General features: G+C 41.1%; 1 protein-coding gene across 8 annotated transcripts in view; it reads left to right on the forward strand.

Annotated features, from left to right (window-relative positions):
- pard3bb (par-3 family cell polarity regulator beta b) overlaps positions 1-19326 on the forward strand; it is a 216853-nt gene that overhangs the window by 191292 nt on the left and 6235 nt on the right. For all 8 annotated transcript variants that reach the window (XM_030428573.1, XM_030428574.1, XM_030428572.1 and 5 more), the window contains one exon: positions 523-599. In XM_030428573.1, coding sequence (XP_030284433.1) covers positions 523-599 — 77 coding nt within the window. The remainder of the gene's footprint in view (positions 1-522; positions 600-19326) is intronic.

A 19326-nucleotide genomic window follows, 5' to 3' on the forward strand; every position in this document is an offset into this window, starting at 1 on the left:
AGGGGGGGGTGTAAAAAGGGGAATAAGTAGAGGAAGAGAAAAACTGCGATGTGAGGGTGAGAGAGAGAACCAGTGAGATGAAGAGTAAGAGAGGAAGCAGGAGAGATTGAACTGTCAGCAGCTTGACTTAATCTTTTTTTTTGCTCAAGATGGAGATGAGACTCGACTATGCATGTGTGTGTGTTTGACTCTGTTTGTCTGTGTGTGTGTGTGTGTGTGTGTGAGAGCAGGACGACTCCATCCTGTTTTGAAGTAACCTAATCTAGGATGGAGACCCTGTCCACCCCCACCCTCAGAAGACCGAAACTTTAAATCCCTAATAACTAGCCTTTGTCAGCCCTAAATTACCCCTGTATCACAAACACACCCAGAAACACACTCACAGACACACTTTGAAGGAGCACGAGGGGGCTTACGGGTGCAGGCTGCACATGCTCAGCCTCACAGTTTTTGCAGTTTATTAGTCATCGAGGCAGGAAAATAGAGGCCACAAACTAACCGGTTGTCTCTTCTCTCCACCAGATGCAGGGCAGAGGGACAGATCATCGGATGGCACCACGTTATGAAGAGGTGGAGCGTCAGTACGCCTCCTTGCCAAGGTACTGCCTCCTCTCCCCCTCCTTGTTCTTGTGTGAGGAGATCTGAAAAGTAAATGTTTCACCGCAGGAATCGCTGCTCTCTCCACTCTTTTCTCTCCGTTTTTCTCTTTGAAGCCTCTAATTAGTCTGTGTGTCTTTTCCAAGGGTCTCTGGGGGCCTCGGTCTCAGCCAGGAAACTCACCTTATCCTCTCCCCGGGGAACGCACACTCAGACAGGGGTTGAAAACTGATCCCTGACTCCCCTATCATAACACACTTTGGCTTACGTGAATTTGGCATCAGTGGATTTTTTTTTGCCGTTAATTTCTTTTACCCTCAATTACAGCTGCATGTTGTAAGTCAACATGTTTGCATCCTTAACAGATAAACAGTTAAAGAGAGTGTTTGAAATTCATAATTGAACCTCTGCTTGTGGTTCATGTTCATTTAGGAGATTTATGGGATGCTGATTATTTGGTTAATAGCTGGGGTTCCATCAATGTGTATGTATGCACATTTTTAGGTATTGCATGAGAAGAGGTGGAAGGAAACAGCAAAATGCGAAAAAAACTAAAGGTTTTTGCAACTTTTCGGAACAGAGTAAATAAACTAAGTTAGAGACTGACAACTTTTCCGAATAGGGTCTGGCGTAGTGAACATTTAACTCCTGTGACAGATTAACCTTTTCAGTTTTGAGAGGAGAAGAAGAAAAAGGGGAATGCTTCTTTTTCTATTTCTTGTATTTTCTTCTTTCTTTACAATTTGCTGTTACAGACAAGTTTTGTTTCCAGTTTGTGACATTTACGTCTTCTACACTGTTTATTACAGCCATGCGTAACGTAGCGTATACCATCAACTTATACACTTTGCACTTAAGTTTATTTGTTATTTACATTGTTTAATTTTTATTTTACAGTTTTCACCATGAATTTCAATCAGACTAGTCATTATACCTTTATTTATAAAAGCCAGAAGGCATGAGAGTAGAGGACACAGCAGAGAGACAGAGACAGACAGACTTGACAGCCAAGCAGAGAACTTATCTCCTGGACTATCTCTGTGCGGCATGTGTTAGCTTATGCCCGGTACATTTTGTTGCGGGGCTCCCTGAATAGCATGAAATACCACTGACATTAGCCAACACAAGAGCAGTAACAGCTTCTTGAGTGTACTAATTAAGTCTTGAAGGATTCTTTCCATTAAGTTCTTGTGATCTGTTTCATGGTGTAACCAGACAAATATTCAGCTCCGTAGCTGTTTAAAAGATTGTTTAATTTGTGTGTGAAACCACAGCTGTTCCCTCACTATTAAAAACATCTCAATGTGAAATGCAGTCGAAGACATACTATATTCTCCAACCATCATCAGTCACTCCCCGTCTTTCAGCATCTCATTTTTCATTTGCAACCTTTCCACTTTCACTGCCTGAGAGGCCTCAACTGTAATTCTCTTCTCCTTCTTCACTGCCTTTACATCTCCATTTTCTTTTCCTTCTTTTGAACTCTTTTTCCACAGTGCATTATTTTCTGAAGATGAACAATACTGTGGTAATGCTCTTAAGAAAAGCCCCTCAAAATGCCCGATGTCACTGCACTGTCATCTCCCACTGTACCTAAAAAATATGACGTAATCGACTGGAAATAGAAGTGTAAACTTTAACGGGAAAAGCTCAGAGTAGTTGTTACTAGCTTTTTCTCACCTCGTTTTATTTTGCCTCTAAGAGCCGACACCTCGGCAGACTAACAAGCCAACAACAAATGTTTGTTTGTGTGCGTATGTGAGAGAGAGACAGGGAGAGAGGGCGCCTGTGAGTGGAGCGAAAGACAGAAGTTAAGAACGTTAGAAAGTTTATAGCCAGGTTCCCACCCCTGTTAAAACGGTGAGGGACGGCTATTTCACACCTCTTTCGTGTGTGTGTGTGTGCATGCGCGTGTGCGTGTGTGTGTGTGTGTGTGTGTGTGTGAGCGTGTGTGTGTGTGTGTGTGAGCGTGTGTGTGTGCGCGCGAGAAAGAGAGGGAGAGAGAGTGTCTGTGTGTGGGTGATGACTTTGGCAGATGGGAGCGAGAACAGTGATGATAGTTTTGAGGTCTGGCTGTGGTATCTGAAAAGCCTTGGGAAATTGGACACACACACACACACACACACACACTCGCCTGCAGTACACCCTGTCTCTGTTTCCACTTTCAGACATGCACTGTAATCCGAAAAATGCTGCGCCAATTTTACATGTAGGCCTCGTGTTTGAAAAGGACCCCAGTGATTTTTTCCATAAAAGTCGCTCCTGACAGCCCGCCTGCTTACAACCTGGTAACAGTTCTGAAACACTTTTCTACACGGCTGATTTAAAACAGACACTTGGCCAATACTACTAAATAGGACACGCCTGAAACAGTGGTTAAGAGGTTTATCGTTTGGATTTGTGCAGATTTTTAGTTGCTTTTGTTTGTCTTTTAGATGGAGTATTGTATGTGTTTGCATGCATGTGTAGAGGTGTGATTTGCAGGTGAGTTGATAAACACATTGAATAGATATATAAGTCAAAAAAGGAAAAGTGAAAACGAACATATCTACGTACAGATAACAGTTTCAATAAAAGTAACGCCAACTTTGGTTTTGCAGTGATTCAGTGCATGTAGGGAGGAGGCATCCAGGAAGGACGAGCATCATCTACCCTCTTTACATGTGTTGCCTATTTTTTAACATAGCTGTTTTGTTTTGGCATGATACTTCAAATGCTCCAGTGCTTAGGTCACTGACCTCGATCCAGGTCTAGATCCTGACACCATCCTATCCAGATCCGGACGTATAATCAAGAATTTATTGTGATTTATTCAATTTTGTTGAAGCATTACACTTTTTTTAGCAAGGGAAATAAACATTTATGCTGACATATTTATCTGACAGTTTTTGCTATACGTACCTTGTCTACAGACATTGATATAACTACTAGGCAAATTAAATATACTGTTATAGCACTGAATTCCAGTGCAAGGTGGACACGATGTTCTGGACTTTCGCCTGTGGAAATGTTCTCGTACTGAACCTGTTAAAAGAAAACCAACAAGTTTTTCAGTGTTACACAAGCTAAACTTTTTAATGAAAAAATAGCTGCTTTTTTCTTGCGGATGAGATTCTAGTCATATAGATACATGTATGTAATGCCTTTTGTCTTGCACCGTCTTGTGTGGCTGATGCCAAATAATTTGTGAACATTGCTGTTCTATCTATCTGACAAGTGAGTAAACAATAAACACACAAATTTGAAAGCCAAAAAGCCGTTACTAAATAGGTAGATTAACCCAGAAATGTTTCTCCCCCCTCCTTCTCTATTTACTTATCTTCCTTCTTTGCATCTCCGTCTGCACATTTCTCCTGCTGTCAATTAACTCAAGAGATATTTCAGCGTCCAGAGAGTCAGAGCTCATGTTTGGAAACCACATCCCGACTGTTGACCTTATCAAAACATGTTATTTTGCCACTGGTCTAGAAATAGCTTGCAGGCTGCGTGTATCTAGTGTCCGCATGCCCGTATACCTGTACGTATGTGTGGGAGGTGACCATGTTTGTGTGTGTGCACGAGTGTGTTTGTGAGTCTGTGTTTATATTATTCTGAGAGAGTCCAAAAATAGCTGTAGGGTCGCTTAGTCAGGTACTGTACGTTTGACTCAAAGTCAGTTAACAGGAGTGCCGGGTATGCTGTCTGAGTGTGTGTGTGTGTGTGTGTGTGTGTGTGTGTGTGTGTGTGTGTGTGTGTGTGTGTGTGTGTGTGTGTGTGTGTGTGAGTGTGTGTGTGCGCGTGCATCACTGCGAGACAAGATTTTGATGGCTCTAAAATTAAAACATGACCCAGCAGTGGATGATGTTTCCCTGCCTAAAGCGCAAACATACCGAACAAACTGTCAGCAAATATCACCAGATGAAATAGACAGGAGTGTGTTGAGGGAATATTTTAGGTTTTGCAGCTGCATAAAAGTGTTTTGACATCATTATCAGTCACAGTAATTAAACCTGGTGTTAAATGTCGCAACCATTTCTTTTAGTTGTTGAATAATCCTATATTGATATGATGAACAAGTTCGGTGCAGCTTGTGACTCATTCAAACATGCTCCGTGGTATATCACCTTTGTTCAAACTAGTATTCTTAACTCTCCTACTCCTTTAAAGTACTTTTTCCTTAGGAGCTGAGACTTGGAAACGGAACACTGTCAACACAGAAAAAGGAAAGAGGGGAGGACGCAAGAGCGCATGTCCTTTCGCTTCATATCCCCCAAGGTCTCGTCTCACAGCCATTTTCTTGAAATTACCTTTCCATCCTCTTCACCCCCCGTCCTCTACAACTCACCTTGTCTCTGTATTTCACCACTTTCATGCACCTCTCCCCTTCCATCTCACTTTCCTCTCAGTGGGGTTATTATACTGAAACAAGGGCCCCCTGTTGAGAGCACATGTCCCTATACCTCTGTACCCATGTGAGAGCCAGTTTGAATTTTAAACATAGGAGGGCATTTGTTGAGGACTGTGGCTTATTTTATGAAATAGTTGGGAGAGTCAAGAGACTGACTGAGACAGAGACAGAGAGAAGTGTGACATTCAGCGAACATTCCTGGAATCAAACCTGGAAGGTTATGGTTAAGTGTTACATTAGAATAATCAGATTACTTTTTTCCTTGGAATGAAAGTAATATGTTATCTAGTTAAGTTTTCAAATCTGTTATCCTTTCTTGTAAGAATTTCTCCATATTTCCCTGTTGCTTTTGTTGCCACAGAATAAGAAAATGTCTGATACACTAACACGGTTTCTGCTTCTCCCTCACTTCTTACTATGCAGCCGCCTGCAGATGTGTAAGGGCGGTTGTGTTGTATTGGTGCGCAGGTGTTACTCAGTTGGCAAGGTGACCAGAGCAGAGAGGCCGAGCTCTGGTTTCCTGTAGGCTATACAAGCCCATGGTCTTATATTCTCAGAGGCAGCTGCTTAAACTGTATGTCCTGGTTAATTTTGCTGTCTGATCATCGGTAGCCAAAAAGCTGCGCAGCTGCTACCTCTCAGATACTCTCATTATCTCTTACTTCAAATAATTCAGCCTTTTTGATTGCGATTGATCTGCAAAAATGTTTTATGTCGTATGAATTTGTCAGGCTACATGCGCCTTGTACCCACTCAGTTTTATGTTATCTTATCAGATATAAAATATTGATAAAGATCTGTGAATGGGGAAATAGCATCTGTCATTCCTGTTATTATAGGCCTGCAAAGTTACAGATTATTATTTCTAGAATATGGTATGTTCAGCCTGTCTGTAGAGTCTGTAAATTTAAAGGAAGACCGGAATACTCTGGACAATATAATCAGAAACATGCGTAAGGAATCGCAAAGGGGTTTTTAATTTTTGGGAGCACAAAGGCATTCTGAAGAGTTGCTGTCCCAGTAGGTAATGTTATAACATAACAATGAATCTGAACAACTTCACGTATTCGTATGCGTTCGTCCGTGTAATGTGTTATGCACCTGTGCAATTGTGTGCATGTGTGTGTGAGTGAGTTTCGGTCATTCTGAGGTCAGTAGATTGCCATCAGAGAGTGTGTATGGTCAACATTAGCAGGGTGCGCCCCCACCATGTGTGCACCATTAATGCCCCATTTACATACTCTCTTTGTTTTCTCTCTGTCTCTCAGACACACACACACACACACACACACACTGTCTCCTATATGATCTATAATACGTATATTAAAGAACAAAAACAAAGCCAAAAGAGAAAGAAAGAACCTGAATGAAGGAGGCAATAACCACAATAACAAATAACGAAAATCCATAAACTCACAAACTGAACCTCCTCTGTGTGTTTTCTTGCTGTTTGTGTGGCACCACTTTATTCTGTGAGCCCACATTTCTTTTGATGACTGTTTTTTGAACGTGTCAGTCCTGTGAATATGAGTTTCAAAGCAGATAGGACAGGACTAGAGTCAACCTTGATAAAAAACATGATTTTGCTCCCCGGGGAAGTTTTGTTGATAACAGCGATCAGTTGTCTGAAACACAGCCTTGACCCAATTGGATTAGCCAAACACCCTCTCCCATTTGTCCTTGTTATTACTCTTATTAGATTAAAAGAGCCAATCAGAATTGCTGTGCAGGTTTCTGGGAAGGCTGTCACTTCCTCACTGTAATGATAATTGGATGATTAGTAATTAGAAAAAGCAGATGTTGTGTCCTGTGTCTTGCGTTCTGTCTCTGTGTGTCTCTCTTTAGTTGTATGTCTTCATTTAATTCTCTCCAGTTTGTTCCATTTTTCTCCCTTTCAGCCTCTCCCCTTCCTTCCTCATTCTCTCTGAACTTGGGGTGAAAAGGACATTGTTGAATATTGTGTCACTCTGCCGAGAAGGGAAATGAAATGGGAATGCCTCTCATTTTCTCTTTCTTTCTCTCTCTCCCTCGATCTCTCTCTTGAGAAGACCTCCCAACCAGGCCCGAGGGTTTCCCAGACCACTTTACAACCGCTGCACAATCCACCCCATTGTCCACTTGTTATCCTGTGTCTCTGCACTCGAGTCTCTGCTTGTTTGTCAGCCATGTAGGGGATCCCAAGAAAGACCAGCCCCCCTCCTTCCCCCTCTTTCTTTTTCTCTTTTTCCTCTCTTGACCCGATCTTGTTCCAAGCTTCTAGTATTTCTGATGTGTTCACCCGTTGCCACTTTAAAGAGTTCTGGTCACAGCTTTGATCTTGATCGTGGACCCCTAAAAAAAGTTGGGTTACAAACGATAATGTGTTGCAGAACCAGTGGGCTCCTGCTTGACAAGGGTATGATATGCTTTCATATGTGTGGACCCCGGGGTGAGGGAGGAAATTTTTCTTTCAGGTTCCAGCTGCTGGATCTTAAACAGGTCTTTAGGTCTGCTGGAGTTGAACTGGTGTTAAGTGATACTAAGCTTATGTGGAGGGAAGGAGCCCTGCCACAAACTACTAATCACAACTTCCCAGAGCCCAAAGTGATGTCTTAAAATGGCTTCTTTTGTTCAACCAACAGTCAAAAACGCAGACATTTCACTTGCTTTTATAAATGACAGAGAAAAGCAGCAAATACTTTAATTTAAGAAACTAGCGTATGTATGTAAAGCAGGATTTGCTTTAATTAATTAAGTAAAAGCAAATTTGATCAAAAGAAAAGGAAACTAGCTGCAGTCCATGTTAGATAGCTGAGTTTGTCCTCTATACCCTCATCTCACGATGCAACAAATAGTCCTATTATTGTCTTTTTCTTCCTTCTTTTCTTCATTGTTTCATTTTAATTTTACTGCTTATTTTTCCATATTGTACAGATGTCTGTGCTGATATGTAGGTTTGACATGCTGTTTACTTTATCTGTTTAATGAAAAACTCTTAAAACTTCAGGTAAAAAAACAAAAGAAACTGGAACTAGCCAATGTTTGACATTTATTCACATATTAAAATAGTTGGAGATAAAATGTTCTCAACTGACTCATCGATAAATTGCCTGATCTTTGTTGCTCTGTTTTGCATAGTGCGAGAATAACACCCAGGTGGAGCTTATCCCTCCGATTCAAACTAGGGATGTAAGATAATATCGTCACGTCATCAGTATCTGCCTACAAAAGCTTTGAAAATAAAGGTAATGGTTCATGTATTTGTCATTTTACACCAGGCTGGTAGAATGAACCTGAGTTTGGTCCATTTATGCCACATAACAGAAAAATAAGTAAGAAGATATTTGAAAAAATGTGCTGCTACATGCTTATTTTATCTCAGAACAATCCTCAAAGTTATGTAGGATTGTTAAATGATTTCTAAGATTGTTCCTGCAAACATGTAATGTTCTTTATCCTGACTACTTAAACTGTGAATGACAACATGATGCACATGTGCAAAAACTGAGCTCACATCACATTTCGATGCCAGATGGAACGTACCTAAAATTGTTATGATGATTTATGAATCTGCTGAAACAGGAAGCAGCTCATATTACTGCAACAGGCAGGGGGTTGACGTTCAAACAAAGCAGTGAGGCTGTGGTGGTCACGTTACTGAATGGACATACTCATTTACCTGGAGTTCCAGTGACCTATATTCATTACTAAAGGTCCAAATACACTTTGTGTTTCATAAACTCTAAAAACACAGTTGTGCCTGTGTCTTTCTGTGTGTATCCTACATTTAAAGTCACTTCACATGGATCCAAGATCACACTTCTGCGTGTGCAGGAGCTTTAACAATCCCCCCTCTCCCTGTTGAAAGTACTATTTCGAACTCCTCTTCATGTACCAAATTAGCGTCTATTGCAGGATCGTAATTTTGTCAGCAATTTGTATCCTGTGGTCATGCTCAGAGCAAAATGTCCCCAGCTTGAAACTATTACATCTGGCTGTGGGGGAAGCGTATTGGCTCAAGATGTGAAATAATGGAAGCCATTACAAATGGGATATATCTGTAATGGATTTTGTGATGTTTCAGGAAGTCAACCACTACACTGCCTTTAAGTAGGTATGTATGACACTGCCATAACTGAATGTCATCCTCAGTTTGAATCATTTCAGCTGGGGTATAGATGAACATGACCCATTAAGGTACTTTACAAGGTGCAGCCAATTCACTGCCAATGTGATCAATCTGTCTTTATTGCTGGTGCGCATTCAACTATCTAAAAGTTGATATGGCTCGCATCTTGGTTTGCACCATTTAACATGACTTATGGCTTTATTTGATGTTGCCAATTTCTAGAGGTTCACCCTGCAAAAGGGTTATCATTTTCTCTGATATTAAAGCATGTCGAGATATATAGTTGTAGTTATATACTATATATATATATATATATTATTATTATTATTATTTTTTTCTCCTTTGCCTCCTTTTTACCGAAATCATCTCTTTGCTTTTGCTGATGTTGAGCAACAGATTGTTCTCTGCAACACTCCACCAGATTGTCAATTTCCTCCCAATACAAACTCTCATTATTGATTATAATGCGGCTAATGATGGTAGTGTCGTCTACATACTTCACAATGGAGTTCTCCTGTTGTCTGGGTGCAGTCATGTGTCTACAGTGTGAACAGGACGGAGGCTAAGCTCACAGCCTTGGGGGACTCAGGTGGTGAGCACTAAAGTGGAGGAGGCGCGACTGCCAATCCATTCTCACTGGGGTCTGTTTGTGAGGAAGTCCAGTAACCAGTTGCAGAGTCTGGTGCTGAAGCCCAGAGTGTTTTTGTTAGACGTTTTGTAGACTAAAGTTTGTATCTTCTTGGCTGATGACACAAGGGGTTCCTATTTCTGTCAAAGTTGGATTCCTGCCATCTACTTTGAGAAAAAGATCAGCATGATAGGTCAACATCAACATGCTTTTAATGCTTTTTAAGGAGATTTGATGAGTGACAGGCAAAATGAGAGAGAGAAAATGCATGGATAAAGAGTTACAATTAAATGAGCATCGGTTTTGAAGGCCATTTGAAGGTCCAGTTTATGAGATTGTGGATTGTTGCGTTTCATTCGGTCCAGCCACCAAACCAAAGAGTCTTTTGACAAATCAGGAAACTCAAGGCATCAGCACTTGGAATGTCTCTCCACAATTAATTAACTAATAGACCTTTTACCCATGAGGTGGTCGTATGAAACATGTTTATACGTTTGTTGATGAGTCATCTCTCATGTGTTATGTTAATCAGAAATGTATTTTTTATGTAGCTGCCTGCAGCGAATTTTCTGTCCCTGCAGTTTTTTGTTTTTTTTCCTCCTTCTTTTTGGCTGTAGCTTCATTGCTCAGTTTCCAAATGGCATGGCCGTATTATGATGGGATGCGAAACACCACTCCAAATCCCCATTGTTCTGCCCTCTCTGTGTTTCCGCGGCAACAGTCTCCCACCATCTGGAAGGCCCTCATCCCTCAGTTCCTCTCACTTTCCTCTAATGGGTTTCTCCACTGTCTTTCTCCCATCTCATTTTCTTTCTGTACCGTTTCTCTTTTTATTCTCTGACATTTTTTTCTTTCTTTTCTTTTACCTTTTTGTTCTCTGATTTGATTCTCTCTCTTTCTGGCAGTCGCCTTTTTCTCTTACTTTTCACTTAAGTACTTACCGTATTACTGTACTCTTTCATTCGTTCTCTAATATCCTTTTTTTAATCCTCCTGTGGTCATTTTCATCTCATTCTGGCTTTTTTTTTTTTCTTTGAAACACTTTGGCTGTTTTCTTTTAGTACGAGCACCCTGTATTAATGCAGCCTCACACATTCACATTCATACCCTGACACACACACACACACACACACACACACACACACACACACACTTACATACACGGGGGAATGTAATCACGTTAGTTTCCTGGACTGGTCAGTTTTGTAATTCATGATATCCAGGTGGATTAATCATATTTGACAGAACTTTATTGACAAAGACATATAGGAGCCCCTGAAAGGTGTTTAGTTTCATTGGGACGTGAACTGTATGAGTAAGCATCCGGGCCTGTGTGTGTGTGTGCGTGTCCGTGCATGTGTGCTCGTGCACGTTCCTCTAAAGTAGGGCCCATTATTCTCAGCAGATGCTGACCTTCAGCATGCCAGTTCTCTGGAGGGCACCACTTGTTTCTCTGCCTTTTTTCCTCTCTTCTTCTCCATTCTTCCCCCCCTCCCCTCCATTACTTTTTCTTTGTTGTTCCTCCCTTCTCATTTTCTGCTCCTTTCTTCCTTCTCCTTCTTTCATGTCTTTTTCTTCTCATGCTCACTCACAAGACATCCATCAGGGAGCCTCCATCTCTCTTACTTGTAGCCCTATTTGTCATTTCTTCCTCCTCTTCTTCTTCTTCAGCTTTCAAATGTAAAACTCACTCTCTCTTCTTCCTTCTTCATTTTGCTCCACCTTACTGTCTTCCCTCTCAAATTTTTTTCCCCATTGTCTCCTTTTTCACTAGACTGTCAGAACCCTGTCAGAATCTTTTTTACTTCTTCAGAGTATTGGCCTCTCTGGCTAAAGTTGATTTATGAACACCCTTCTGTTTCTTGTCTACATCTCAATATTAAGAAACAAGCCAGGTCTCCCTCTCTGCATTTTCTCTCCTGATCATGGGCTGTTTCCAAACCGTTATTATGAGCCCACTGCTTTTCTTGGCAAGGCCCAAACTACTCTGCTTCTGAGTGGTTGCTTTTCGTTCGTTGGGTGGGTGAGTTTTAGGCGCGGGGCGTCAGATAGGGTATGAATATCAGCATTAGCTCTTCTTCTTGCTCTAGTTCATCTTCTCCCCTTTTTATTGTAGTTTATTTTTCACTATTATTATTGTGTATTGTTATATTGAACTTTCCTTTGGCTGTTGTGATGCACACATTTCCTAGTTTGTGGGACTAATAAAGGATTTTCTGAATCTGATTCTGTAAGCTAGTCAGATGCTTTGTGACTCATTCTTCCCTATAAAATGTTGAATCAGTATCTTACTCAGCAGTAAATTGAGATATCAGACATTAATTATCATAATTTGGCATCAAGACTAGCAGCTGTAGAGACACACAACAATAATCTTTGTATCCAAAAATGCAGGGCATTTAATTTGAGGAATGTTGGCAGAAAACATTGATACTGCTGTTTTGCTCCATTTTATTGGCACTATAAACTGGATAGATTTTCAGATAGTAAATGTTTGCACTATGTGATAAATAAGAAGGGATTTTGGACACAGCCCTTGTCTTTTTCCTTCCTCCTCCTCCTCCTCCTCCTCCTCCTGTCTGGCTCAGCCCTCTGCGGTCACATCTTTTCGTCTCCTGTTTATGCTAACTTTCTATTCTCTTTGCATTCATCTGCCTGCTCCCTGTCCTTTGCTCTTTGGTTGTTTTAAGGAATACAGATGAAGATTGTATTCTTTAGTGGGTTGCTCTTTGCCTCGAAACGCATTGATGGCCTAAAGTCCTCAGTAATTATATCTTTGGCACGTAGTCCAAAACACAAATTTAATACAGGAAAAAAACAAAAAACAAAGGATTGCATCTTTATCCTAAATTTAAATAATTCAAAATGAAATTCCATTGAATCTTTCTGCAGCTCTTAACCCTTCATTCAACCAGTCTAACCAACTAGATTTGACTCAAATGTGTGCAGTATTCTGTTCACCTTTGTAAAGGAAGTTTTGCCTTCACCTGTGTCCATTTCGCTGTTCTGTGCTCAGTTGGATTGGTGGTTGTCAGCGTGATCACACATAATCTACTAAACGTATTTCCTTGAAACTTGGATTGAGGATGGGTGTCAGCCCCTAACAAGTTTAGCCACAAAATACACTTACTGGAATACTGGAAAATCAGCTGTCTGGGAGCCAAAGTGCTACTGTAGAGTTCAGTGTTTACATGAACAGTAGCGGCCCTGTGCTGCTCCTGAATTTGGTTTGGGGACTCAAGCAACTCCAATCAAATTTGCTGTAGATACTCTTACTATTGTCAAACTTAAGCAAAGGAAAAAAACAAAATGTGAATATTAAAACATAAATCTTACTGGTATGTTGCTTGTTCACACATGTTTCTGTTCACGGATTGCCATGGAACTAGTAACATTTGATGAATTACATTCTTACTTAGTAGGCCTTAACCCTGCCATACTAAAGGGGCCAGCTTTTCTATACCCTGTCAGCTTTTAGCCTTAGTCTTTTTATATGTTCTACACAGCCATCATGAGCATAGTTAAGATCCATTTCTAACAACTCAGCTGGAAACGTTTAAAAACTCAGCCAGAGGCAGAGTCTTCAACCAACACACGCTTTTACATGAACATTAGGTCACACCAGCTGGTTATGGCTGCTTTTGTTTACTACTGGGTAAAATTACAGGCCCACTGTTTCATAAAAAGTGTTTGAATTTTGAAAGATAAACTTGAAACTGATCATTGTAAATATGCATGATGTCCATATGTGAGGGGGCAAACTGAAGAGCCTGACAGGTGTGGCAACCACAACAACAGATAGTCTCAGCTAATGGTCAGTTTATTCTTTCTAAAATAAAAATCACCAGTCTAATTTACAAAAGCCAAAACATGCCTAGTACTGTAAGACCCCCAAATCCAGCTGTATTTAAGTGTCTTATTAGTGATGTCCATGAAAATTAAACATTAAGTCAGCATTGCTGCATTTGCAGGTCATCAGCGCTCCAATCCTCGACCAAATGGTTGTTATCTCTACCAAATGGTGTTGAGGGTTTGAATGTTATGTCTATGTATTTGGATTTGGTATGCCCCCTAATCCTGGTTGATAATACCCTTCCTTAGCCTTTGACCCCACCTTCTAAGTGTTTGGTGGGAACTGATGGAATATCATGTGACTTTAAGGGGTCAGGAGTCGAGGGAGGTTTAGTGGTCTCGAACACACACACACACTCACACACACACAAGGACCAACGCAAACCACATTGACAGCTGAACCAACAGAATACCATCTCTGACACACACACATATGCACTCAGACACACAGTATGTAACCACTTAACCATAAGTAGGAAAACAGCTTAGTGTCTCATTGGCCTTCCCCTAATAAAACAGAAAAGGCTCTCACTGCTGCTTCAGGCGTCAGTCTTAATGACTTGGCTCTGTTCTGTTAAGAGTTTGTTTTCTCACTATACTCACAGTTAATACAGTCCCAGATGTCTTATACTGTACCTGAGCGGTGTGGTTTAACTAAGTCAAACAAAGACAACTGCCAGTCACACTGAAAGCCCTCACTCTCTGCTTAAAGCCTGAAAATCCTGATGAACTGCCTGACTGACGTCTCTGGACACCAATGATTTAAGTTATCGTGATCTTTGCCACCACTGTTGTACATTGCACACAGGGCGTTGTGTACTCATGGTGGCACTTGTGTTTCTGTATGTGGATAAGTCGCACACATAGTAACAATCTATAGATGGCAGAAACTTCATAATTACATCTCAGGATGATCGGATGATATAATTGGATTTTGAAGCAGCATAAATATGCATGTTCATAAGCAATATCTGATTTCCAAGAGGTTGATTGGCTGGTTGATTGGTTGGATTATACAGGAACTACTGAATGGATTTTCACAAAACTTGCACTGAAAGTGGGTCTCGGCCCAGAGCAGACCCAATTACCTTTTGAAAACAGGACAGATCTAGGAATGTTTCATTCTCCCTTTATTTAACATTGCGAGATAAGACATTTTTGGCATTTTCGTTTCATTCTCAGGGAATAATGCATCAGTCTTGATCAAGCATATTTAGGTGGCAGGTATCTATGAATGAGTACCAAGTGATGCTGATCCTAGATCTGAATCTATCTGAAATCTTAAATTATGGCAAAAGCAGTTGTGGGTGGTACAGAACTATTGAGTTTGACATTAGATAAATCTTGATTGAATTTAAGGGGACTGTCAGGCCTACTGGATGCCATTCCAGATTTTGATATCCGTTAATCTGCTATATATTTTCATGATAAACCATCTTGTAAAATTTCAAAAAAATTATAAGTATGCTCATCATAATTTCCCAGAGTCCAACCAACTTTCGTCCAACCAACAGTCCAAAGCTCAACGTGTCTTTGTTTACAATCATAAATGACTAAGAAAAGCAGCAAATCATGACATTTGAGAAGATGTTTGCATGAATTATTGCCTTAATAATTTATTATTAAGATAGTTGTAGATTAAAAGTCTTCTCAAATATTATTGGCTGTTTGTTGCAGCTCTATTAAGACACTTGAACTACTATCACTTCCATTAGACATGCGTCAGGTCTTCTTTTTATTCCTTAGCAAACTTTGTTTCGACTTTCCCCACATGATTTTGATGATTATCTTTCATAACTTGTGTTGTAATATCATTTTATGCTCTAATCTGCCGTATACTGACGTACTAAACTTAATTTGATTTACTAAGCAGTTCAAAACCAACATTAAATGTAAGTTGCTTAAAGAAGAATACACAATGTGGCGCAGGTTTCATTTTCATTCCAGTGAAGTCTTCCCTTTAACAGACTTTCCTCTCTTTCCTCCCCATCCACAGATAGAAGATGAAATATTTATCCACCCTTCATTATTTCTCACTTAAGCTTATATTGCCTCATTGTTTGGACTGTGATGCCTCTGTGATTAAAGCTTCATAATGAAGTATCGCATTAAGAAGATGGAGCTGAGCTAAACTTAGTTTTAACTCGGGGGACATTATACCGCAGCCGCTCCATTTTCACCGCGGCTCGCCAAATGACATTACGACAGCAGTTGTGGAACAATTTGAGCTATTAATCTGTTTTATTACCACGCTGTCAAAATATCGTGACTCTCATTGACAAAGAATCTGACACTGTTGAATGCAATTTGAATATATGAAGTGCTCTCCCAAGCTCGAGCCTAAAATCAGTTTTAAATGGATGCCAACACGAGGTGGGCGCCGTGAAGACTCATGAAGAAATAACTGAATTAATGCCGCAGTAGTTTTTCTCCTCGTCGTTTCACTCTTTGCTCTGTCTCTCGCCTTCTACAAGCCTCCCTCTCCTTATCTGGAACTTTTCCTCTCTTCTTCATTTTGAGGCGGTGTTGTTGGTGTTTGTGCGTCAGTGTTTTATTGAGACGATCCATCTGACACGCGGCTGTCATTGGCTCTCAGGATTTTTTTAATGTGTTGTGTCACACTGCCGCATCGTGTCTCTTTTTCTTAAAGGTATTTGTGTCTCTCTGAGACAGGCCGGGATGATCGATGGCTGTGGATGTGTGTGAGAATGTATGTGTGTGTGAGAATGTATGTGTGTGTATGTGTGTGTGTGTGTGTGTTCACACTAGCATAACAGCTGTATCCAGCCCCTGTTAGAAAGAGTAAGTGAAAGTGTGTTTATGAGAGAGAGGGGCAGGTGCTGAGGACATAGAACAACTCGTTGTTTCCCCCAAAATCCATCTGAAATCCCTTAAATACCAGGAAATTAGAAAGGCTCACATTACTCTCAATTACTGTCACACATGGGGAGAAATCTTTCCAATTATCCTTTTCAAATATCTAACCTATGCACTATCTGCGTTGAAAGAAGTCATCCGTGAGCAGGTAGCTGGATTTCCTCCCACACTGGGCCGTTTTCTGCTCTGCCAGGGATGTTTTCAATTCTTTCATTTTGCTTTGATTACTCTCTCAATTATGTTAAACTAGTTGTTGCATGTGCCAGGAAGCTGTTCTCATTCATTACATCTGTTTCTATCTTTCTCTGTGTTTCTCTCTCTCACACACACACACACATAAACACACATACATAAACACACACACACACACAGAGACCATCAGCCTCCTCATTTGGTCTTAACTCCTCTCCAGCTGTGTGCCAATTTGCCTCCTCCAGAGTACGTGGGGTTTGGAAGGGGGTGATTAGGAACTAGCACTGTATTTAAACTAAGGTTTGCACTGTGTGTGTGTGTGTGTGTGTGGGGGGGGTGGGTGTGTGTGTGTGTGTGTGTGTGTGCCAGTAATGGGTTCCATCCTCATTACCCCATAATCCCCAGCTGCTGTGCAGTGCTGACTGGGTTCCTGGAGGGAGAAATTCCAAACTTGCCACCGGATTTACAGTGAATTCCCTGAAGATCCCCGCTGGATTTCCACTCTGTTTCCAATATGGAAACTCTCAGATGATTCTAAGGCTGCAACTAATGATTATTTTTTCATTATCAATTAATCCATCTGGTTCATTTTTTTACTTGACCACAGGATTAATCCTTTTTGTCTGAAAAATGTCCATTGCATTTAGAGAGCCACTTTGTTCTGACTTGTTCTGGCTTGAGGATAATGTAAAATTTAAACTGCAAAAAGCAAATTTGAGATTTGGCTCCAATTATTTTCTCTTTACTACTTGCATGTGTGATTCTCCTTTTATTTTCCTTTTTAGAATATGTCCAGCTTCATCCAGCACCTGTTAAACCCCCAAACTCTAATAAACTGATTTAACATTTTCCATATGTTTTCCCATTCAACTTTCATTAGATCTGTTACATTCCCTTAAGGCGGTGACAGAGGTTTGGAGATCGCATTGAAATCCAAGCACCCCAACCGAGAAGAACAAATTCTTTAGTCAGAGCAACACCAGCTTTTGCAGTGGTTTATAACTATAACCACTGAACGATCACAGAGGTTGGAATTTCAATAAAAATAGTCACGACTTTGAGTCATAAAGTCTTTTTAGGTGTCTGATCTGTCAAGTTTGTGGAAGGAATACCAGCCTCTTAATCCTTTGTGCTTCATATCCTCATCCATACCAATAAGCAGAATAGATGTTGGCAATGAACATTTAATGTAAAACACATATATGATGAAACTTAACATTTCCTTTATGTTGCAGTTTTCCGGAAAAAATCACGTTTTGGCTTAAAAATACCTGTTTGGTCGCCACAAACATGTCTGAAAATGTCCCCAATGTCTCCTTAAAGATGTCTTGTGGTTTCTCACTTACAAATGTTGAAACGCCTCGTGCAAATTTAGAATGTTGAAATGCAGACGTGAACTGCAATCACTGGATTGGCAGCCTTGTCTAGTTTGACTCATCCACCTCCTGGTGTGAGAGTTAGGTCATGGATATGTGTAGTAGAAAGGTCAATATGGTACATACAACACCTTAAAATGTGAACATATTCCTGACTCGCAGAAACTGCCAACATTTTATTCTGGCGACTGACCTGGTCCATCTTGTTTCGTGCTTCTTCACTATGTATTTTTATAGCCTCTCGCTTCCCACATTTATTCTCCTTCCCATCTTTAACAGATCATCTATTTCATGGCTATTTCATTTCTCTCCATTTACACTTTTGTTAATATGAATTGTTCCTCTTTAAATCACAGGTCATAGTTACGTAAAGTTTGTTCACACGAGCTGCTGATGACTCTTAATTAACTGTAAACTTTACTGATGGTAACTTTTTCTTACTGCTTCTTCTTCACACCTCTCTCCCCCTCCTCTTATCTTTGTCTTATCTTCATCTCTCCCTCATACCTCTCGCTACACCTCTCCTTCCCTCCCCTCCTTCCTTTCCATCTTATCTCCCTCTGTCCCCTCTCTGTCATGCCTTCTTCACCTCCCCGTCACCTCTCAGCCGCTCTTATCTCTGCCTTGGTGACATTGATGTGGCCGGAGGGGCAGAATGCTGAGTGACGGATTTACCGACTGATATGGGCACAGGTATACAGAGATGGGTAGCAGGCCATGCGGATCGGCTGGCAGGCAGACGTGTAGCCGTAAACCATCTAAAGAGAGAGACAGAGAGGCAGTCAGACACATGGACAGACGGGGCAGCTGGCTGACTTGACGCGTTGGTAGGCCTTCCAGCCGGAGAGACGCAGACAAAACGGCTGCGGCTATCAAGAAGGGAGACATTTGAGACATGTAGCCGATATACTCACCCAGAGTGACTTATAATAATTGTAGCAGAATAAGTCAAAAAAGCAGGAGACAGACGACGGATAGGTTGACAGAGAAGCAGAAATGCAGTGTGGGGGGTGTGTGTGTGTGTGTGTGTGTGTGTGTGTGTGCGCGCGCACTCGCTCAAACACACTCTCACGGCAGATATGGAGCCAGGCGGGGCAGCAGCAGACATCCCAAACATGATGGGCATGTAGTCAGTTAGTCACTTTCCACTGCTGACCACCCAAATTGACACACACAGGCGTCAGCACGGAGACCACCAGCGCGCCATGAGTGTGTGCTCGGTCGCTGCAAGTATTCATGGTCAAATCTGTGTGTGTGTGTGTCTCCGCGGTCATGTCCATATTAACATTATCTCCAGGCAACAGGCGAC

The sequence above is a fragment of the Sparus aurata genome, chromosome 9 (genome assembly GCF_900880675.1).
Source record: "Sparus aurata chromosome 9, fSpaAur1.1, whole genome shotgun sequence".
NCBI classification, from domain to species: domain Eukaryota; kingdom Metazoa; phylum Chordata; class Actinopteri; order Spariformes; family Sparidae; genus Sparus; species Sparus aurata.